Source organism: Anopheles ziemanni, chromosome 2 (genome assembly GCF_943734765.1).
Source record: "Anopheles ziemanni chromosome 2, idAnoZiCoDA_A2_x.2, whole genome shotgun sequence".
Taxonomy (NCBI): Eukaryota; Metazoa; Arthropoda; class Insecta; order Diptera; family Culicidae; genus Anopheles; species Anopheles ziemanni.
Window position 1 is genome coordinate 43,067,864 of NC_080705.1, and position 24,064 is coordinate 43,091,927.

Here is a 24,064-nt window from a genome sequence, read left to right on the forward strand (position 1 = left end):
TCTGGCGACGTTGACAACGACCGATGGCGTCATACAACGCATAACAAAACCTCCCCCCTCTGTATCACCATCGAAGATTGTCGATAGGAGTAAGTTTGTGCAAGAAGTTAGTTTAACGGGCTTACGACCACACAACCATAAGTTTAATGTTTACTTCAATTACATTTAATATTGCACATAACACATTAGTTTCTTTATGGTTTCTACTTAATGTCATGTATTGGTTAGGATAAGCTACTGTTCAGAAGAAAAAACAACCTGACAACACACAAACTTGTATCGCAGTAGAACACACTCATAGAAATGGGTGTGTCACGATAGAACACTATTCAAACGAAGTGAGGAAAAAAACAACGATAAAAAACGAAATAGCAGTGCCAGCCATTTGTTTCTAGCGATCGTTTTCGGCTGGAAATAAAACTTCCTACGGAAACACAAACATTCATCCCCGCACGCACAGGCGCAACTTTATGGCGTCTAAAATGTCTCGCTCCACACCAATGAAGGGTCGGGAGGAAGGTTTCGAAGATTATTTGGGTGAGTGCTCAAAGTTGGATGGGATTTCCCAACGCTTTTCTTACGTCTCGATGATAGATGAGGTATGGTTCGTGTCACGGCGCAGTGTGATTTTATTCCCATTTATCTCCAAAATGACTTTTTAAGAAGGTTTAGCATCGATTAAACAACTAAATGCATCCCGAGGACATCCGAAGCATGTGTGTACATTGTGCTCCCAATTAACATAAATTGCAGAGAAATGATCGTTTTGAACTACCTTGTCCCATTTTCCACACAGACGTGCATATCACGTGCGAGAGCCTATTATACAGGAGATCGCCTGAATCAATATTTTTGCATCCGCCTCCGTCTGCATATTGGAGCATATTAAATTGATCGCCGGGTGAAACTGCGAATTGAGGGCGATGGGTTTTGAATTGCATCCTCAGTCCTTCGCTGCCGATTATATGAATGTTATATTTATAGCACGGCAAACTATATGCAACAACGTACGCAAGCTCATTCTAATACTGAGCGAAACGAAAAAGGAAATTTATAGTGCATTTTATGTTGTACCTGAGATGCTATAGTATAAGTTCGAAACTGTTCTTCATGAGTTGATTAATTCCCAGATATTTTTTCTCCAACGCCTAACAATTTATTTGTCTTATCGACATTTTTGCGTAAAGAAACACATTAAAAAATAAATAAAAATACTATACTAAATAACTACTAAACAAACTTTTCCATGTTATTTTTCTTAGTGATCTGCGGCCAGCTAAATAACTGCCGCAAAGAACAAGTAAAATACTACTTCTATTTTTTATAACAACATTGTTTTATAATTCATATTTTTGACATTGAGTGTACCATAATCTTGTCACATTAAATTTTAGAAAGAAGCAACTAGAAGCAGAAATGTTTTCATGTTTCCTGATGCATAAACAAAAATAATTTATTGTATTAATTAATCGCTACCAATACATTAAAATACAAAGCTGCACGTTAAAACTAGAACTACCGCGGTTTTTACGGTTGAAACTTTAGCGCAAATTATTTTCAATATTAAAAAGAAAATTTTATTTTTGAATACATAAAAATTAACATTCTTTTGGATGTGTGAAAGTTATGCATTAACATTTGGTAGAATTGTTCAGCCTTAAGAATTAAATGTGATTGAAAAAGTACCTGACCCGTCAAAATGACTGGTCCGGTGGTTCTAGTGGTTATCAGTCCGATGCAGTAACGTTGTATATTTATCCTCGCTGTCATTGCCACAATATGATTCACCAAAAACCAACCTAATTTTATATTCAAATCTCGATATTTTTTCTTTCGCATTGTTCAGTCTATTTTGGATTGTTTCACTTCAAACCCAGTCGGAGAAACACTTTTTTTTCTACATTCTTCCTGCTGAGTCACTTAAATCGTACAGTTATAAAATTCCTCCTACAGAAATGTGTCATATGTTTGTCACTGGGGAAAATTGATGTGAATAAAACATAATATTAGTTAGAACATAATATTATCTCTCCATTCGAATGATGAAATTCATGGGAAAATGAAAATATTGTTAATTTTTTGAATAGTAATTATCTCATGTTACACCGCTTCTATATTTACTAGAGTCAAAATTTTGACTAGTATTTCTAAGATTGAGGTACAGTGGGGTTATTCACTTCATTCACATCAATAATTTTCTTCTTGATTTGTAGTTGATTGATTGATAGTGAAACTACTTAAAAGCCCAATTAACGTTATGTGTTAATAATACGTTTTTAGAGCATTTATTTCTGACCTCTTGACCAAGGATAGAACTACTATATGAGCATAATAAAATAAGTTAGTTTGATATTTTTGGCACAGTGACATAACATTTATAAATTTGGGAAATGGTAGATAGCATCAATTTTAATGGACATCACAATTTTTAAACAATCAACCAACCATTCTTGAACACCTTTACTTTTTAATCACCTCGTTCAAAAGCCTGGCTGCCAGTAAACCAGACGTGCTGTGCTTATCTATCAGCACATACAGCCGCTCCTTATCTTGAAACCGAAGTCGGCAACTTACCGTTTAAGGTGGCGAAAACAGAACGCAGAAGGAGCGAGGGAGCACAAAAAAGCGCAGCCACAAATAGCAAACTCTTCATTCCCTCAACCTGTACACCGTTAGGTAGGGCGTTGTGCGTAGAAGGCAAAAACCCCTCGCGCAACATCAAAATGGATCACATTCATTCACAAAACTTGCCAGTCGCTGCTTGGGGAACCACGTGCAAAACGCGATCACCAACACCACCACCGTCACCATCGAGCGGCTAGTCACGAAGACATTCCAGGGAAATTCGTCACCTTGGCTCGACTTGAAAACTGTATCATCTTCCCTTGCGGCTGATGATGGAGCGTGTTTTACTGTTCGCCAAGTCGAAAAAAATCCTGTCTGGTTGGTAGACGCGACGGTAGTGGTAGTAAACTCGGTTGCCACCCCTTCGGTTGTCGTCATAGGCGATGTGCGGTATCTATGGTGATTGCTGGGTGAAGAAGCAACCGGCGGTTTTCGCGTGCTCCAGTCTCCAGCAAGTGTCGCACGGAAGAGAACGCAAACGAAGCGCCAACGCGTGTAGCCGTCGCGAGTTTTCTGCTGTCACCGCGAAGAAGTTAGGAATTAAAACAAATAAATTCCAACCTGTCCGCTGGCTGGGTGGGAAAGTAGCAGTCGTAGCAGCACGAACGGCGCCGACCTGTTGTTGAAACCGTTGGCTGGGTGAAGTTTTGTTGCTTACTCACTGGGACCACACATCCCTACCAACGTCGGTCCGTCGAGGGAATTGATTCACCCGACGCGATGGAAAAGATAACCTACGAAAGTGTGCAGGAAAACTGTCAAGATTTTCTCGGTATGGGCATTGCATGGGGACCGGTGGTGTGTGTGTGAATTGAGATACCTGGTTTGGAAAAAGAGATTCCCTGGAGTTGCCATCGATCGAATCTCTTACCCACCTGTTGGGCAATAAGGGCTTCATTGGGATTGCTCCAGTTTCATCGATGAATCAAACAAACAACGTCGATTTGCTCTGATTATTCATTTCTTCGTTCGCCTATTCTTTCCCCTTTCCAGACGCACTACTAGCCGACCTTCAGAACACGGTCCCTGGACACAATCAGCACGGCGGAGGCGGTGGTGGCGGTGGCTCCTCGGTTCCCGGATATGGCAGCCTGAACGGAGTCCGGAACAAGCAGCAGTCCAGCCCTATTCCGGTAGGTTGTTAGTGCGTTTAGCTGCCAAGCGCATGGAAAGTTCGCTCGGTTTACCTCAAAGGAATTTCGTTGAAACAACTGCCATAAGAAAGATCATTTGAAATCGAAATGAAATAACGAACGCTGATGTGGAAAGCAAGGTGGTGAAGATCCAACGCTTCAACATTGGGTGACATTCAATGTGTGCATTTGTGTGGCTGCACCGCGCGTGGTGTTGCTCTTGAAAAGTGCGAGAAAGTGCATTCATTCGGCATCGAAAAAGGGAATAAGAAACCCGATCCAAATGCGAACACTGCTGTTGTGGAGCATCGAGTGAAAAGACAACGGACTTAAACAAACAAGATTCCGTCCATTCGGTGCTTTGGTTTGCGATGGATTTTATTACACCCGATTCGCAGACCTTCGCTGTGTGCGCGTACGTTCCATTTCATCTGTGAGTCAGTGGTGCAACAGAGCAGAAAACAAAACCGTAAAAAGAATCCTCCGTTTAACGATTGCAGGAGAAGTGCGCGTGCATCGTGCTGGACCACCGAGGACGGATGGGAAAAGGCGGAGCTGAATGCATCGTCATACGGGGTGAGCGTTCGCGTGGCCACCTTCTGACGAACTCTGCGCTCCTGGTAGGGCACTTACAACGAGTCAGCAGTCTTGCGGCACCAGTTTCGCGAGGCAAACTGCAAACAAACACGCTTCCATCATGGCCCCATCGGGCGCCGGTTGGTCGGTTCGTTTTTTTTTCCTTTTTCCGTTTGTGGTTTGCGGTTTACCGGGGGTAAACCTCGGTGTTGGGCGGTGGCAGGTTTGTGATGCACATTTCCCTCGCACCAGTGCCTGCGTCTGTCTTTGGCTGAAGCATTCGCAGTGGAGTCAATCGAAGAAACCATCGCGTGTGTGCGGTTTGATGACGATCGACGAAGGAGAGCGGAATTAATGCGCCTTGCGGTTCGGCGGTGCACATTAATGAAGGCGGTTTATTGCCCACGCTCGACGAGAAGTTTAAGTGCGTTCGGTAATTTTGCAGTTGTTTAGAGTTTCAATTTTTTCCTCCAACGTTCGTTAATCTTCGAAAATCTACCCTACAAGAAATAAACGGCCTTAAAAGATTGAATTTTACGAAATCGAAATCGATCTATATAATTCTCCAGTATCACTTGTTTTCTCTGAAAGCTTTAGTATAAAATGATAGGTAGCCATTGTCTAACACTTGCTCTTGATGATACGGTAGCTAGTAAAAGGCAGTGACTCATCTTCCCAGTAACCGTTGACCGTTAGAAACTAGAACATTATGTCTAGACAGCTGTTGCAATCGCCCAAACGGTGAAGGCATTTTCTCATCACTAACTGACGCTTCTTCTCCTTTGACCAATACGTTTTAATGAAAGTGTGTGAAATGAGAAGATACGGTAGACCAACTGATGATGGACGGGGAGTGAATAAATCTGTCACTAGTGACAGTCATTGGACGTGCCCCAAACGTCCTTCTTTTGAAGTGTGAAACGAGGAGACCAATAGCCAAATAACTACTTTTGTTTCACTAAAAGTAATGTGCCATGACGTCAAGTGCAACTTTTTTAGCAAAGTTTTAATTACGTTTTATTAAAATGTGGGACTTCACTACCGTTTAAAGACAAAAATATTATACTAATTATAATTGTTTTAATAACATTTTTTTTCTTTTCTTCTAGCAACAAACGTATCAAAACACCACTGCTAAAACGGTCACCGAATCGCGCGCCACAAACGGCTACAATGGTTCGCTCCCAAGGTCCACCACACCGCACAACTCGTTGCCTCGTTCCGGCACGCCACAGAAACTGCAAACGTCCGCTTCCGGTAACCTCTCGGAGTTGGACTCGCTACTGCAAGACTTGAGCAGTGCCCGTTACGGGAATGTGGCCGATAAACGTAAGTTTAACGGTTTACCGTACTAATTCTAAGTAGTATTACCCAATCTCATGTTTTCACCATCTCTTCGGTTTTAGAGCCCAACAATGCCATCGCCGTTGCTAGTCCCTCGCCGTATGCCATAAACGATAGCATTAAGCGGCCGTCGGTCGACAGTCTTCTAGAAGAGTTGAATAATGCCCACTCGAATCCAATCTACGCGGTTCCGCACGGGTAAGTGGAGTCCAGGCGCATCCCCACCATCTAGAGGGCAATGGCCGCTGGGCTGCACTGGTGTACTAATGGATGCTATTTTGTCGTTATTTTAGGAATCAAAGCGCGGGCACACCAGGCAGGCAGGTTACGATAACGGTTCGTGAAACAACGACGGAGAAGCTAACCGGTACACCAAGTGCTCATTATCAGGACCAAAGTAAGTGAAAATTCTATTTTTTACCAGTTTTTCTACCTTAAATGTAACAGTTAGTTGTACCGTAGTAATCTACCCCCACTGATTTCTAGAATAGTGCAAACACTTTGTAAATATTATGAATGAACTCAAATGCCTTGGTGTATTCTTTGATATCCCTAAAAACTAAATTATACAAATCCGCTGGTCTGAAAATTGACCAAACGGCTGACTATGAAGGCACGTAAAAGGAGTAAACCATTAATGGGAAGGCTGGACTGAACATGGTCGTAACGCCTTAGAAACTTAAAAAAAAGTGAAATTGTGCTGTGCTCTCATAGTGAACTTTTTTAGGAACATTTTTAGGCAGTTTTGGGTTTTGCAAAAACCAGGAAGAACAGCGCATATATTCAAAGTAGTTGATAAACTTAACTAACCAATCGAGCAACATAAATTAACGCAACCACACGTGTATAATTCGTTCAAGCATCATGCGCCTCCATGCTGTTAAATTCCGCCTGTGAGGTATGCAACAAGCTTAACAACAAAGCAACGGTTTTGATTTCAAATGGTAGACATCTCGCTCCCTTCCTTCCTCTCTCTCTCTCTCTCTCTCTCTCTCTCTCTCTCTCTCTCTCTCTCTCTCTCTCTCTCTCTCTCTCTCTCTCTCTCTCTCTCTCTCTCTCTCTCTCTCTCTCTCTCTCTCTCTCTCTCTCTCTCTCTCTCTCTTTCTCTCTTTCTCTCTTCTACTACAAAAGTGCACCAATTATTTATCTCTTTCGTCTCTCGTTCTCGCTACCACTACAGTGTACCAACAACAACTCGTCCAGAACGAATCACACACGTCGTCGGCCACCAAGGAGCTGGATGATCTAATGGCGTCACTGTCGGATTTCAAGGTAAGCAGATTTGTTCTCTTATTAGCTCTTTTCCTTCTCTTTCCACACCCACAGGTATAGGGAAAACTAAAATCTACTTCGCAAAGAAAAATTTGCACACTTCACAAACCATTTGCGAGAAGAACGGTGAAGAACGAACGAACAGTTTTGACGTATTTTGTGGCCACCTCTGGCATGGCCTTCAGGATGAAATTATGAAGAACAAAATGATGAAAATAACGGTGTCCCGTTTGCTTCGCACTGATTAATTGTTCTCTCGGAGGTAATGCCGTGTCGTGTTTATTTTATGTCAAACGAAATTTTCCACTCAGCGGCTTTAAAAACGCGATGCCGAATCAGAGGTTCCCAGCCGACTGTCTGCCCAACCATCTGTTTACCAGTACACTAGGAATTTAGTTTCCATGTGTGAGTAGTGTGTCGCACCGGTCATTCACTACAATGGCGTGAAAATTGCGACCCCAATCGACCTTTCAGTGCGGTCGGCCTGAAGCACCATGCGCCTCCATATTAGTGACAGCTTTATGGCAGTCGCCTGTCGTCGATTGCGATTCGCTGACATTCGCTGCCTGGGCCACGCTCTGCCGGCGGTCACTTTGTAGGGCGGCTTCTTCGTGTCACCTGTGCGAATCGGTGCCAAAGGTTTGGGGGCGCTTCATTAACATAACCATTGCCGAAAGGGATGGCTCAGTATCCCTTTCCATTTTTCGAGAGACTTGAGGCAAATGGTGCCCTTCGCCATCATTGGCGTTTGCTATTTTATTTATTTTTTTTTTATGCATTCGTCGATCTGATTTTATTTTTTGGCAGGCTTGAAGCTCCTGCCAAATCGATCATGCCATGGATCTCTTTTGGGGGCATCGCATCAGTCACCGTGTGATGCCAATCCTTTTTTCTTGCATTACCTTTACAATGGCATTCAGCTGGTTGTACGTTGGCTGGTGCAATGGATTGTATTTTTTCTTTTTTAAAGCATCGTTTTTAATTTAGAAATTACCGTGTACACCTCCATCACGGTCACACGCCATTGATTGACATTTTGCAGTGCGATCCCCAGCACGAGTAAAAAAACTTCTCAGATATAGTTTCGATCTCTTGCAAAGTCTTTAATTCACCAGAGGACTGCTCTGGATGGGAGATGACTTTTTTTTTTGCAAACTACAGAAACGTTTCGCAAATTTAGCAAAAAGCTTCCCTGCGACCGTAGTCAGTGGCGATAAATTATTGTTTCTAAATTTAGTTCCCCTTGGCTCGTAGGTGAACCCCCCTGATGCATGGTAGAAAGAAAAATAGAGACAGGATGGCTGACTTGAACGCAAAATGGAACGCGCATACGCGGTCTGTTCTCAACGGGTCGCGGATTCGTGCACAACTAGGAGTCATCTGAAAGAAACGTGACTGCAGGGGAGGGTCGGGTTTAGTTTGGCCGGGGTACAGCGGTAGGTTTTTGTTTTCGCCAGCAGGCAAACCGAAGGGGTTGTCGTTTTGGGCCCGCGCCCGTCCGTGGTGTGTGGTCATGATTATTTTCGATTTATTAACATTCGCCCGCTCGCGCTCTCGAATCGATGCCTGAGACGTGGGACGCCGTCATCAACGTTTGACAGCACGGGAATAGGGACGGAAAAAGCGTTAGCGAACAAGCAAGGGTGGGAATTGTTGGGGGAGAGAGGGTGGGGGTGGAGGAACAAATCCCATTGCCAAAATGTTGTTTTGTTAGCACATCTGTTTGGGGAAAATTTATCATGATCGCCGACCGTTACTAACTTGACGTTAATGACAGCACTAACTGTCCGTTGGAAGTGTCCATTTCTGGCGTTTGAAGGCACCAGAATGCTGGCCCGGCGACGGTTGCATCGCTGGCCGGATCGTTTGTTTATCTTACGTGGACGCCATTTGTCGATCGGGGCAATGAATTTATTATTACTTTAAGAACATTTTGTAGTTAGTAGGCTTCGCCGTCACCGAAACAGTTTCGGTGCATGTTAAATTTGTAAACCAAACCGTACGGAAAGGGATTCGGTGTAAGATTCTACAATAATAAACACTTTACGCAATGTGCATCGATGGCAGCGATCGCGTATGTTTATAATTTACTGTCAAAGATCATCCGCTTTCCGATAAGGTTTGTGGAACAGTTTTGTGCACGCGTGCCCGTTTTGTTTGTCTTATTGCACTTGAAGACAAGATTCATGAAACATTTCGTAAGATAAGTTTTATCAGAGAGTCGATTTGGTTTTACTTCGATGAAACATGATGTAAAAAGAGACCTCAATTCCGTCTTGCATCCATCATCTCCTTTCAATTGCACATTTGAAGTAATGATCGTATTTAATGCGATTGCCGATATTACATGGTTTCGTAAGCCGTGCCTGGTTTTGCGGTCGTAACCATTAAACATTTCGTATAGCTTCATCACTCAACGGAACCAACAACAAATTCCAACGGTACCAGGAATTTTCCCCGACCAACCATTATTTCTTCTGCACCGCCGGAAGACTGCCACGGGTCAGCGTCGAGGGAAATGAAAACATATTTGAAAACGATGGCTATCGAATATAAATAAATCATTCGCCAGAGATAGAACGCGTGGGCGAACCGATCGAATGAGACAGATATTACCAGGGTGAGAAAAACTTCCGTTTCCTTTCGCCCAATTCGTGCTGTTGGTTCAACTCTGATTCCTTACATTTTCAAATATCACTTTACCTACTTCTGTTTAGTTCTGTGGATTTAAGAAGGTGGACTGCTTCTGTCACTGGTTTTTCATTCTATTTTTTGTACATACACTATTTAAACTCGTCGTTGAAACAAAGTTAAAAGCGGTTAAATTATTCCGCACGCTAGTAAACCCGTTCAAGATCATATTAAAATAGTCGCGTGACACCCATCACTTTTGATTAACTTTGAAAACGGATCCTTCAAGCTTAATCGGAAGGGACAGTGCAATGGTGTCACGGCGTGTGGGCTAGAGACGCCGTGTTCCGTCTGTGTATGTGTGTTTGTGACCTTGGTCGCATCGCCTACGGAACTGCGACCAGAGCCGGTCAGCCTCGAGCGCCACTGCGTGTAGACATTTTAATGAACATCAATTGAAATGGATCCGATATATCATTTGTAGTTTGTAAATTTGTCCACGACATCGGGAAGGAAGAGGCGCCGGTGTGATGAAGCTGTAGAATATTGCCGACATGATCCGGGTGGCTAAAACTGACTGTCGCAGTCGACTAGACGACATGTTGATCGTCTTCAGTCGATGCGCGTTTCGCCCGTTTAGATATTCATTTATCACGAATGTTCGTGCTTGGTGTATGCTATTTTTCTTTTTTTTTCATCCCATTTTCTCCCTATTCTGTTATGTATGCATCCAAGTCTTTCGCCATTAAGAACATTAATTAATCCATGAATGGTAGGAGATGAGCAAGTGGAAATCGGAGTGAAGGATTTGAGAGAAAAATGTCCGCTCTGCTGGTTTCGTTTGTGGTTCAATTCGCGTGGTTGTAATATTAATTTTATTAACCATGATACCAGTGCTACCTTTCTCACGGTACACTTTCCTACACTCGAGGAAAGCAACCGAGTAATTTTTTTGTTTATAAAAGTTTTTTTGATTTTTTGTTCCTATCAAAGACTTAATTTCTTTTCAAAACGACATTTAGGTCTATATCTTTTATGAATTTATTTATTTATTTATTTGTATAGTTATATTTTGTTGAACAAAAACTAACCTATCATCGCAACTTAGTGTCGAGTTTTGGCTTTTGAAATTTGTTCTAAAATATTTGTTTTATGATCCCCACCGAACATTAGCGCCAAATTAATGGGGCTATTAAACTAACTATGTCAGACAGCGTATGCGTGTGAGACAGTTGGATAACACTCAAAAAAGTTCAACCCCAAACTATTCTCGCTGGGTTTGCTAGAATCCGCTAAGTGAAACCCCTCATCGGCTTCTCGGTAACGCCCTGCTGATTTGTGAAACGATTCGTACTAATTACGTTGGATCGTTAGGAACGCCACGAGATAGCCGTTTGAAATGTACCGCGAACTCAACAAGCAGTGACAACGGGATTCGCAACATGACTACGCTATGAGAAAGGGCGAAAACTGAATATCTGAAAACTGACCACGGTTATATGCATGTGCAACGAGAAGTGACGATTACTTTCATTTTGCGCAGACCTTTAATTTGGTTTTTATGTTTCTTCAATCGTCAGCCGCCGCCGCCCACCCTTTTGATAATATTTATTCTTCGCCTCTCGCCGTTCGCGAAATGATGTCATGTTTTCTGTTTATAATTTCTGCTCCGTTACTGCTGTAACATTCTTTAATGCCGAACGGGCGCCCGCGCACGGCGCAATGCAACGTGCAAACATGTGGAGGAGCTTCATAATGCCAATTATTATTATTATGGTGCCGAGGACGCCAAAGAAAGTGCGAATCGTGATGCTCGCTGATCGCGCACCTATGGTGGGTGGCCACCTTATCTTTTCCAATTCAAGGCGGTATTGTTGGGCTGGGTCGCGGAAGCACACAATCGATTTGATGGTTGTTTGGCATGCGAACGTGAAACGCGGTGGCCTTTTTTACTTGCGTCCGAAAAAGGGCACGCGACAGGAACGAGAGGGAACTTCTTTTCTTCCTTCGAAGGGCGCAAAGCCGTAGTCGTCGTACAATCGATCAATCGGCCAATTCAATGCCACCGATGATTGCACGCGCCTCTCCCAAGGAAGGAAAGCTATATTCAAGGCTGGAAAACACCCAGAAGTTGGCCTTGTGTTGCCGCGAGCGCTCTAAACGGATTGGCTAAGTACAATCGTAAACACGAACTATTAGCACTAGTCTAAGTGTGTCTACTTTTTCTCATTACCATGCCGTGCTTGCCGGTGACTTTGAAGGAACAAGTTGTATTACAACTCGATACGCGTGCAACCTGAATTTGCATTCCCATGTGCCGCTATTGCGAGGCAGGGCAGGGGTTAGTGGTGTGATGGGTGATATCATCCTGCGCATTGCTTTTACACAATTAGTGAACATTTAGATGCACTAAAATGGCGTCACGTAGTCTCACGGGGGTCAAAACAGTGGCTCGTGGTGAGTAAAGTTTTTCTCAGTTGCTCCATTCTAGTGCTTGATTGTACAGGATTGAAGTAACAATATTTTAACGGGCATTAAAACAAAGACTGAATTAACCAAATATTCTACCTCTGTAATAAATCATTGAACAAAAATATTTCTAGTTTTATTACGCCTAGGAACTGTTTAGATTTTTGGAGCCGCTCAAAAATTAGATCGTATTTTTTAGATTACTGATGCTAAATTGATCCGTCTGTCATTTTCTATGGCACAATAATAAAATGATAAAATTAAAATGTTGCTCATGAATGCACGCGGCTCCGAACTCGGGCTATATCGAATGCATCAGGCATCTGATCAACAAGCACACCTCCTAACAAGCACAGCTAAGTACGCAATGATCGTCGCTCGAACAAGACTCGTTTTTGATACATTCAAATCGGCCAACTAGTGTCATTTATTTTATCGACGCTTGACTGCATCTTGAGGAGTTCACACTTCACTTTTAAACTTTATCTTAACACCCTTAACGTCCCAAGGAAGCATCTGACTCATCAACCCGCATGTGTTCGGTTCTGCATTGATGAACCACGTCGCCGGGAGTAGTTTTAATGGGAATTCTATTGTTCAATTTAATTAAATTTTGCGTATCAACACGCTAACCGCTACAAGAATATTTACAAGAGCTTCTGTGCTAGAAAATCCATAGTTTATTTTTGATATTGTTTTTGCTTTGTAGGTTTTTTCAACACAAAATTAAAAAATATGGCTCGGACTTCCAATTTACTTCTATAAAATCCTTGCTAACATTAAGTCGGTAAACATTATCCTCTGTCATATTGCGTGGAAACAATATTTCAAGGTCAATTGAATGCTCATTCTTTTCTAATTAAAAAGCATTCAATTTTTTATTGTATTTTATTTTGAAATATTTGTGACTAGAAAAAAATTCCTTAAAGTTTTTTGCGAAAATGCTTAGTAGCAAGAGAAATCCTAATGACTTAACTATGGTTCATATCAAATCTAAATCGTAGCTCGAGAATCTTCGTTTTGGGTCTTAACCCCGAATAGGAAAAATTGTTTATCACGTTCTGTGAACAAATTTTCAAAAATAATACATTCCTAAAACAACAAATTTTATGCTACAATATGATATACGATCTTTATTTTGACTGTTTAAAATTATTCATATAACTGGAGAGTGTCAGTAAAGAAAATTTTAATTAAACTTTATCTTACATTTTTAATAAAATATTTCAAAATACGATTTTACGACTAATTTTCATATCTATGATTCTACCCTTTGAAACACAACGTAATTTTTTAATTTATTTGTTAAACGTATCCATTTATGTAGACATCTTATGGTCGGATTTGAAACCTCTAAATGCATAGAGTGACAAATTGTTAAACTCAGCTGATCAATGTAACTATTTATGGATTAGTTTCAAATAGCTTCAAGAACTGGACCACATGACCCAAGTGTAGCAGAAGTTTTGGTAAAATTAACATATTACCTTTTTCTGTCACATCGAGATCGACTCGGACCGTCCACCCACCTTATTGTAGGCCACACAAATGTTTCAATCCGTTTTGGAATCCTCAGTTCATTAGTTTTGACCGTGCTCTGAGGTTAGCCTTTTGTTCCATAACTGAAACCAGAGAGCGCATCAATCATTTTTCCCAATCCACCCACCAAAACACTTACTAGATCTCAGGCCATGTGTGCGAGGAACTAGCCGGCCATCTTAAGGTATATATCGAGTTACCATCTTAAAATGGTCCGCCTGCTTCAGTAAATTATTCCATCCTGTCCATCGATGGTTTCGATATCTTGGCCAAATGATCGATTTTGGTCGTAGTTTCACTACCGAAACCATTCATTGTAACCCCGATGCGAGCAACTTTCATCTCGCATGCCCGATTTATTTTTAACACCCACGGCCAGATCAAACAAATCATTTCAGTAATTTTGGGAAAGATAGAAGGAGTAGCTGCAACGGACTTGGTTTACCTCAACATATTGACAAATGAGTGGTGATCACTGATCTATCGTTTTGATTCGCTCTTGAGTTAAGCTCCAAAAGAAAAAAACAAAGGCGAAAAGATAAACTTGTTTGATTGTTTAAATTCCTTTGAGCAAAACATTGCGTGTTAACAGGATTGTTCTTTTTCCATTCACCAACATTCGGTCCGAAAATTCGGCGCAGCTTTTTCAAATTGTTTTTCTTGTTGGAAAATAACCAACAGACCGGATGTCTGTTTTCCAAAGGTAGAAAAATACCGGCGAAAAGGCCCAGGAAAAAGGGGGAGACAAACCTCCCCCCCCCCCTCCCCACACCCCCTTCTGTTCTTAGGATCCGTACCCATCCGCTGTTGATGGATGGATGGCTGAACGGATCGGTGCGTGTGCTCATTCGTGCTCCCTTTTTCTGGGTCGGTTTATGCGCGGTTTCATCGAAAGCAGGTTCCAATTTCTTGATGACCGAGTCCGAGAGCAAATTCAAAACTTTTCCTACCAGGACCACCATAACAAACCGAACGATGTTTGTGTAGTAGCACACCGCGCACACACGCACACAGCGCTGGCGCGCGATCATCAAAACTCGTCTCTTCTGCACACGGCGCGTCACTATTTTTCCGGCTCATTTCGGAAGCAAACCGAAAAACCACCCGCCCGCGGCCGGATGAGTGCAAAAGATGGGTCGAAAAGTGGAAAAATAGCGTCCTCCCCCTGCGGTGGAAGGGCGGACGATCAAGGGTGAGATCGGTGGGGGAAGGAAAGGGGGTAAGAACAGAGCAAAAGAGTGAGCAGGAAAGCAGGAGGATCAGTTGGAAGGCCACCACCCCCAGAAAACGCCGAAAAATCGGACGCGTGGTGGAGACGCATGAGCGCCTACTTTCGTGTACGTCTTGGACGCAAATAAACAAAAAAAAACACACACACAACCACGGCGAAAGAGATTATTCAGCTCCGGATAACGGTCCCAAGGACGGGAAAAGGTGGCTGAAGTGGTGATCTTGGAAACAAGATGCTAAATAATTCGATGCCGCTCAACCAACAATGATGAAGTGAGTCACAAGCCCCGAACTCGCCTGAAGCAGCGTAGAAAAAAAGGAACAATTTTATCACTCCAGACATGATTTGTTTTGATTAAGTAAGATTTAAATTTCCACTCGGTGGCAATGTTCAAAAATTGCCAAATGGTTTTTTCTGACAAACTACGGCACACGCGCTCGATGGAAAGGTTGTGAATCGGCGCGGCTTACAACCGCGTTGATCATGTCATTTAATTTGTGATTCATTGCGTTATCAGCTAATTGGTCTTTCGGAGCTTCGACAATAGCAAATCCCTTGGTCGGGAAGAGTACTGCTCGAAATCATTCCGACGATAAACTCTTCAAAGGCTCTCCCCTTAGCTTTGTCATAGTAGAAACATGTAAAGCGATATCAGCAATTAACCGATGTGGAACGATAAAAGGTTTAAACTGTTTCCATGCCCCGTGAGTGCAAGGACCTCTAGAAGTGTTTCAAGTTAACGATCCCATAAAAAATACCCTTACTATCTATTTTTATAACCATTTTAAGGTTGAGTAAAAAAATCTATAAAACTGACAGAAATTCACTTCCCGAGGTCAAGATTATATTTTCATTTTTGTTTTATGTGGTGTTTCGAATTTGATTTTAACTGAACCGAAACACCAATCGCTAACCCGCTTAAATGGTATCTCCAAAACAGATGCGAATTAATCGATAGCAGATGATCAAGAGCTTCAACGATGAGTGAAGTGATTGCATGGAAATAAAATAGAGGAAAAAAACATACATTAGAGTAACACAATCAGAGCGAAAAAGAATCCTGCTTTCGGTTGGATCTCGTTCCCACATTACAGTAAACACGGTTGTGCCTCGATGAGGTCCGTCTGTAGGTGGAAAATCTGTTTTTTTTCTCCATTTCGGAAAATACTAAATCGGAAGGAAATCTCTTGGCTAAACCGACTTCCACCAAATTGGTTTGCATTTCCTTTTTGCTTGTGTCCTTCGGAAGCGAACAGTTGTAAAACCTGGTTCTGGGTGTTTTTCCTCCAACGCAAATCACATCCGCATCCTCCACGAAAACATTCAACCTACCCCGCCCCGTCGATTCTCCAGCCGCACGGATGTGTTGGCTCAGATCGCAATCGCTATACTGTTGCACTACCTTCCGCACGGAAGCGTCATCTTCCATTATAGCGTTGGCATATAGCGCCGACCGACATTCAACTCTCTGCGCATCCGTTGTGAGCGTGCTCAGGTCCGTGTAAGACGGAGTACATCGCAGCAGCGTCTGCTTCTTCAAAACCTCGTTTTAAGCGACTGTAATGAACACTCGCGGTCTTTCCGTGCCGCGTACAATGTACTGTGTACGGGCGTAAAGGAGAGACATGTAGAGAGAAACGAGAGACTGAATGTTGGGTTTTTGGTGTGTGTGGTTTTATGGAAAGTAGTAGACCGCTTCCCCCCACCGAGAAGGGCGGTGGTGGGTGGCTACTAAACGGGAGAGGAGCACGGGGATTGTTAGGGTTTTGTGGAGTGCAAAATCATCGTCGTCGTCAACACATTGCCAGCGGCAAGCAAACACGCCGAGCAAACGGACGGTGCTGCTCAGTTCGAATTGAAACCGCATCGCGGCAACATCTCATCGTCGCCAAAAGTCCCGGATTCACTCGCCCGCTTTTACTCCGCAACGCGAAAGGTTGGTCAGGTCGGTTCGCGGCACAGACAGTTGGATTTGGTTTCCAGTCCCGGGTCCAAAGTAAAGCAGCAAACATCAACGTGCCCCGCGTGTGGAAGCGCTTGTACTAAAACGTTGTATTAAACATTTGCTTTTCTTCCACGAATTCCCTTCCACAGATCAGCCAGGGCAGCTCGCACCAGCATCAGGCGGTCACGGATTACGCGAAGCCGAACCAGGGAACGTCGCACTACCAGAGTACGCTTACCACGGTGTCGACCACCGAGCACCTGCCGCCGTCGTCCGATCAGCTCGATTCTATGCTCGGCAATCTCACGGCCGACATGAGCCGCCAGGGTGTAAACACCACGCAGAAGGGCTGCTGCAACGCCTGCGACAAGCCGATCGTCGGCCAGGTCATCACGGCGCTCGGCAAGACCTGGCACCCGGAGCACTTCACGTGCAACCACTGCAACCAGGAGCTCGGCACACGGAACTTCTTCGAGCGCGACGGCAACCCGTACTGCGAGTCGGACTATCACAACCTCTTCAGTCCCCGCTGCGCCTACTGCAATGGGCCGATCCTGGATGTACGTGATCACACCCTGGAACGGATATTTTTCTGTCGGTTGACAGAATCTTCAAACTCTATCTAACCATGTAACTTCCCTTGCTGTTCCGTTTGGGATGTTTCTTTTTCTCTGTTTTGTTTCTTTCTCTTCCCACCGACGGAGCAGAAATGTGTGACGGCATTGGAGAAAACGTGGCACACGGAGCACTTCTTCTGCGCCCAGTGTGGCCAGCAGTTCGGCGAGGACGGGTTCCACGAGCGCGACGGCAAACCGTACTGCCGCAACGACTACTTTGACATGTTCGCACCGAAATGCAACGGGTGCAACCGGGCCATCATGGAGAACTACATCTCGGCGCTCAACAGCCAGTGGCATCCGGACTGTTTCGTCTGTCGGGTAAGTCGGGGGGTTGGGGCGTAGTACCCGCGTTGGCGTTGCGAAAGCGATGCATTTTGGTTTGGTTCTGGAGGCGCACACAGTTCTTGCGTGGTTATACAATTGGTTATACAACTCTTGATTACCCTGTGTCAACTTTTTCCCTATCAGCAGCAGATCAGTAATCGATTTTATTTATAGGACTGTTCGAAACCGGTCACTGGCAAGTCGTTCTATGCGATGGAAGGCAAACCCGTCTGCCCCGGGTGTGCCGGTGCCGACGATGACGAGTAAATAAGCAACCACCCCAACAAGCCCCCTCAAAGCATCATTCATCTGGTGGGGTGGATGGGAGTGTTGGCAACCTGTTGCTGCGCTGGTGGTCGCATCATTTTTGCTGGCGGCGTTTTTTGGGTTCGGTTTACTCGCAAGGATTTGTGGAAACGGCTGCTGTGTTCCTGCGTGGTCATTTTTTATTCCTTTCGACGACACGCTTCGTCCACGGTTTGAGAAGTGGTTCACGGTCTGCCATCGGACGATCGACGGCGTGAGAGTGGAATTTAAAAATAGATTCTTAGCCCATCACCCCTCAAAGGTGAGACGAGGTTGCAACCGCACCTGATGGAAGTAGCGGAATAAATCCTGCAATATTCGGCACGCTCGTGTGAACTCGATACCACATGCTAGAACGCTGCAAGTTATCGCAAGGCCTGCTGTGGAAAGTAAACGATCGAACGATCGAAAGCGAAGGAAAAACCTCAATCCAGCCGTTCCCTGCACCATGGTGCAGCAACCGTTTCGACCAAACCGATCCCGATAAATCAACCCGCCAACCCACCGCCAAGGCCTCCACATTCACACACATAACCATTTAGACATACACACACACCCTCTCGCGCTCGCACACGAATACCACATGGATGACCCACATTTAGTCCATCAGTATCTTCCACCCTCCCCGGGATTACTAATGCACCCAACACGCCAGCCGATACGCCACCTTCAGGAGGCAACCAGTTTCACTACAACCTATTTTCATCGTGCAGCATAAACACCACCGGCGGAAGAAATGGGTCTCGCGTTGATCCTTGCGACACGTGGCCATGCACGTTACCTTCACCTATTCCCGTTCGCAGATCAACGTCGTCCGGCCTCCGGGGGGGCTATAGCTTTTTCCACTTTCATCTTTCATCATTTCGCGTTTAATTTTTGTCGTTTCCTAAACCGTTGTTCCCTTCCCGCCTTTTAGAAGAAAAAGTCCTTATACGAGACAAGACAAACAATGGCACTATAGCCCGGAGTGCCGATTGATGATGATGATGAGGATGTAGATGATGTTTATGATGACAAACCGCTAACTCGAATCGACACACGATTCACATGGCCGGTACCCGACACATACGCAAACAAAAAGGAAACTTACCCGGGACTGACTGACTGACTTTTGCAAAATCCCGCTTTATGTTGAATAGGGGTGTACCGACGCAATTCATTTTCTCACTCATTTTATTCAAATATATTATAAATGTATATTGTAAATAAAGAGCGATAAAAGAAGACGATAATAAACGAAAAAAAGATAATGAAAAACCAAACAAACAAATTTCAAGACAGACCGGTGGGTTGTTCCCCCTAGGTCCATTCTGCCGCCCTTGAGACACGTGCGTGTTCCTTACCACCTTTTTTTTGCGTGTTCGTTTGTCCGTTACGGATGACATCATCTGTCATGCCGGTGGCGTCATGAACTTGCCCTAGAATAGACACTGTTTTTTGTTTTTCGTTTCTTCCCACTCGGTCGCAGTGTGTTGATCGACCCAACCTAAATGAAGGGATTTATTTTCCCCCCGTTGGGCATTGTTTGCATGAGCCACCAGACGCCTCCATCGGTCGGGCGATGGTAGAATGCAATACACTTCGCAGTCCTGGAGGGACGCGCTAAGCGAAGGAAAGGATGGCGGCATTAAATGAACTAATTGTAACCCGACACCAGCAAACAATCCACCGATGTTTCGCCGGTTACTAGCGAGAGGCTGGATTATTGCAGAGGAACGTAGAGAAAGCGAGACAGATTCTCTCTCCACCGGACCATGACCATAGTTTTGTGTCGTGGTATTCCAATCCGGTACAACGTTCGGTTGACGTAATGCGGTCGCGGTGTACGCCGATCGAGCTGGTTTCGCGAGAACATCTCTTGGAGTGAGAGCAGATGATTACGAGCTGCTGACAGATGTGATGATCTCCGTCCGCTTTTGTAGGCGTTCCAAAGGTTTAAAAGTTAATTTTGGATGCCTTATTTGGTGAACACGTTTAACGTCTGTTTATAACACTTTCCGTTGACCGATGATCGCTTCATATAATGTAATACGTCTGAGGGGGTGTGAGTTTCAAATCGATCACAAAGTTGCACCTCCCGTGTAGTACCAAAGTATTATGAGTAAGCATTTCTGGAGTCTACCGTGTCTAGACGGTCGGGAAACGCTCCATCTCGGGTGTTATGTCATCACGCACATTTGTTATTTGTCTTTACTAGACTGCTTCCCTGTGCTAAGACAGTCGGGGTTATTGTGGTAATATACACTCTTTCCATCCAGTTCAGGCAACGCCGACAGGAATTGGTCGCTTATCACGTCTAGTGTGATTAGATTTGTTGAACCGTTGCACCGTTGAGTCATTCGGGATGATTTTTATTGGCACGAAGGTGCGTTTTAATCTCGGGTTTGGTTGGTTCAAGCACACCAGACCCTTTTTTAAACTTTGTTTTATTATTTTGTTTTCTATTTTTGAAACGAACATATACTGTTCATATTCGTCGGGCACGTTCAACTTTTCAGATTCGCTCTGACCAAAATCAATATTACACCTGCACCACAGCGCCGTGTACTTTTAGCCCGTTTTATTTACCAACGGTGTTTATTTGCACATTGACACGGTTGGTAGCTGGGATGATGAATCCATCGATCAAACATTCAAGCTGCTACTTCGGAGAATTTTACGCTGTTGAGCGTAGGTTTGTTTTCAAACGATTGTTTAAAAAAATAGGCTAATACCTTGAACATGGTATTTATGAAGGTTTAGAAAAACCTCGTTTTTGTTTGGCTATACTTGTCGTAGTAACACTGACGAATAAGGCCAACGTATGTGAGCATGACATCGTAGGTCATAATCCTAAAGTAAGTTACAAATTAACCTAGTCGGTTGAACCGAAATATCAAAGAAAAGCTTAAAAGACGAACGTAAACTCGTAAACTCAACTGAACTTGTCAAAGAAAACGAAGCAGATTCTGTATTAATAACTTCCGGCATTTGAACATCATACAAAAACTGAGGTTCTTAAATCCCCCCAAAAATCAATTTAGTTGCAGAAAAATCCAAACCTCATACGAAATGTTGGTAAAGAACGCACGATCCTCGTCGTGCATGGTGAATGTATACATGTGTGCTATGTTTTAGAACAAACATTGCCGATTGTAGGAAACGATATGTAAATTTATTTGCTGAAGCGTAACAAATAACGTCTTCCTGCCCCGTATGCTTTCAAAAAATCGTCCCAATGGCAAAGATCGTAGATATTTATAGATTTGTGTTTATTTTTTACTTCTACCTTTTCACTGTCTTGTTTTTCTCATTCTGTAAATATTTCCGTTTCTCATTCATGTCCATCCTCCATCGTTTCGCACGTTTTAATTTTTCCCTTCATTTGCATCGCAACCGAACGGTAGCGAACATTCGATACGGCCATCGAGAAGCGTCACGCGATCTCATGATCGTGGGTTTTCATCACTGGACACTGCGCTGGACTGTGGGGGGGAAATTGAACTAACGGTTTAATTCAGTTCCATCAAAGTCTCGTGACATCGTTCACCGGGTGAAAACCGGGTCCTCGGGTTAAAAGCAACGCAGAACGGCGCCAACGATTGGCGCCGGACGTCTGTAGCTCCTAAGCGTGTGCAAAAACGACGCACTCGCCTACACGATCCGATTTCACCTTGGCCGGATGACATTGAAAAAAGACGGTTATTAGAAGGACCCGTTGAGAGCCGCATCCGGGAAACACCGGAAGGCGAGGAAAAACTTGGACAAAACCACACATGAAGACGGCTTGGATTAGACCAGTGTCAACTGAAACGAATTCTCTGGGGATCACGGCCACAATCACGGCTTTGTTTGTGTTTCGTTTAGTTTTCATCAAGTCCAAAGAAATGATTCTTTGCTTAGAAATATTGCAGTCCAAAAATAAGACGAGTAAAATTGATGTGAAACGACACCGCTCTGAAGAGTAGAGACTACTTCTCGTTTGATGATTATTAAATGTTTTACACCGGCTGACAATGGAATCGAACATATTTAAATGCTGATTATTCCATTGGCATAGCATTTAATATTTTCTAAAAGATTGGGATTTATCTCATTGGCGTTTCTGTAATATTTTTAGTTGTATACTAAGGTTTGTTTTTACAATGATCTTTTTGCATTTTTTTCAACAGATTTTCATTCCGTTGTAAATTATTTTCTACTTCAAAACTGGTGTTTCTTAATAAAATTTAAAAATTGACAAGTTACTAACAAGCAACTATCGAACAAGCTATCAATTACAAAACTACATATTGCTGTGGCGGTGAAAATGTGTTTTCGCAACGTCTTCAAATACAAAGTATTCAATGCCCATTTCAACTTTCATTCAAATAACAGGAGGCCACTGGTTGGGATGTCTCGTATTGCGTGTTTTTTTCTTTTCTGTTTGTAAATTTGAAAAGGCAACGTACCAAGAAACGACTTTACTAACGTTGTGGAAAACCTCAATTTACCGGGAAGACTTTATAACCTGTGTCTACCAGTCGTAGCCAACCTTGGGGTTTTTTTTCACCTAGTTTGTGTAGGTTTTTAACTAATGTTTTGTCCCTCTCTCTTTCTTTATTTAACTTTCATTTTGCAGGACTGCCGTGAACCGTTCCACGGTGGATCGTTCTTCGACCACGAAGGATTGCCCTACTGCGAGACGCACTACCATGCGAAGCGAGGATCGCTGTGCGCCGGCTGCTCGAAGCCGATCACCGGACGATGCATTACGGCCATGTTTAAGAAATTCCACCCGGAGCATTTCGTTTGCGCCTTCTGCCTGAAGCAACTGAACAAAGGCACGTTCAAGGAGCAGAACGACAAACCCTATTGCCATCCGTGCTTCGATAAACTGTTCGGTTAGGTTGGGAACAAGCAAGTTGCTTGAACGTGGATGAAATTCGTGTTTCTCGAAAAAAAACATTTCGAATGCGCTCCTTAAGGGTAAAAAGGTGATAACATCGCCTTAGGTTTGTCGATGCTGCACACATCGTAGTGCTACAGTTTAACTGTCTTCCTTCGCGCGATGAGTATGTTTTAATTTTCGTTTAACTCTTCTTTTTAATATCTTTTATTTCGTCATCGCCAAATGGTTCACCACAAATGGCATTCGATGTCCGATCGCGTAATCGATTCCCAAGCTTGCCAAACGCTTCTGAGTTTATCAAACGCGTTTTATCTCTCTGGGGGAAGGAACTTTATAATGCGGCATACAAAACACCGTTTCAGAATAAGTATGGAGATGCATCGTGTAACTAGATGAGGTGACCAATATACATAAATGTGTTAAACTTTAAACTAACCACAGAATGACAAATGGAATGCGTATTCTGAATGTAACAGGTTTTATTTGTTTCGTTTCTGATTAACAAAGATTGTACAACCAGTAAAGCGCGACTTGGCAGGCAAATTCTTCTATCGGCAGAATAACTAGAAAACGTTAGGAACCGCCTTCATAAACAACGCCCGACAACGAGTGTGGACGCTCCGAAATAAAACAATTAGAAAATTACACAGTAGATATTTAAAAAGCCACCAACCGTTAATTAACAACTCACATACACACAAATAGTGGCCGTGTTTGCTCTTACAAAACGTATTAACCTGTTGTGAGTGAATCCGATAAAATGGAGCCGATAGTATGTATTGTGTTTAATCGCGTTGCAAAGTTTTCATAACTCATAAGACGTTACTACAAAACTCTACCTTTGCCAATTCCATGAATGTTCTATCTACCAGGAGACACACTAGGTGACACAGCATTGCGAAATACATATAAATTAAAACGGTAGCCGTTCAATCCCGGGAAATCGATATTCCCTCGTTGGACATAAAAGAAAACAACACTCAATTAAAACTAAATCAGTAACATATGTTACTATGTATTGGCATATGCCAATAAAAAAAAATTACCGTGAGGTTCGAAGATAAAAAATCCCCTTACATTCGTGTTAGTTGATTGAAATGTCCGAAACTGAGCATAGCAAAAATTGATTGCGAGTTTTGCCTAGAGAAACTTATTATAATGATTTGAGTTTTTCTTTGA

At 43.3% G+C, this 24,064-nt stretch overlaps 1 protein-coding gene across 1 annotated transcript; it reads left to right on the plus strand.

Moving 5' to 3' along the window:
- The first annotated feature begins 234 nt into the window (after positions 1-234).
- Positions 235-23,884, plus strand: LOC131281780 (leupaxin). Its single transcript, XM_058311131.1, has 9 exons — positions 235-537; positions 3,619-3,758; positions 5,444-5,663; positions 5,741-5,876; positions 5,972-6,075; positions 6,859-6,950; positions 16,915-17,325; positions 17,473-17,703; positions 22,616-23,884. Exons 1-9 carry the CDS (start codon positions 471-473, stop codon positions 22,880-22,882), a joined length of 1,668 nt encoding a protein of 555 aa, XP_058167114.1. The 5' UTR covers positions 235-470; the 3' UTR covers positions 22,883-23,884.
- The last annotated feature ends 180 nt before the right edge of the window (positions 23,885-24,064 follow it).

Coding starts and splice junctions, on each gene's coding strand:
- LOC131281780 (XM_058311131.1), top strand. CDS start 471: ATGGCGTCTAAAATGTCTCGCTCCACACCAATGAAGGGTCGGGAGGAA. Junction 538..3,618: donor AGGTTTCGAAGATTATTTGG/GTGAGTGCTCAA, acceptor TCCCCTTTCCAG/ACGCACTACTAGCCGACCTT. Junction 6,951..16,914: donor CGTCACTGTCGGATTTCAAG/GTAAGCAGATTT, acceptor TCCCTTCCACAG/ATCAGCCAGGGCAGCTCGCA.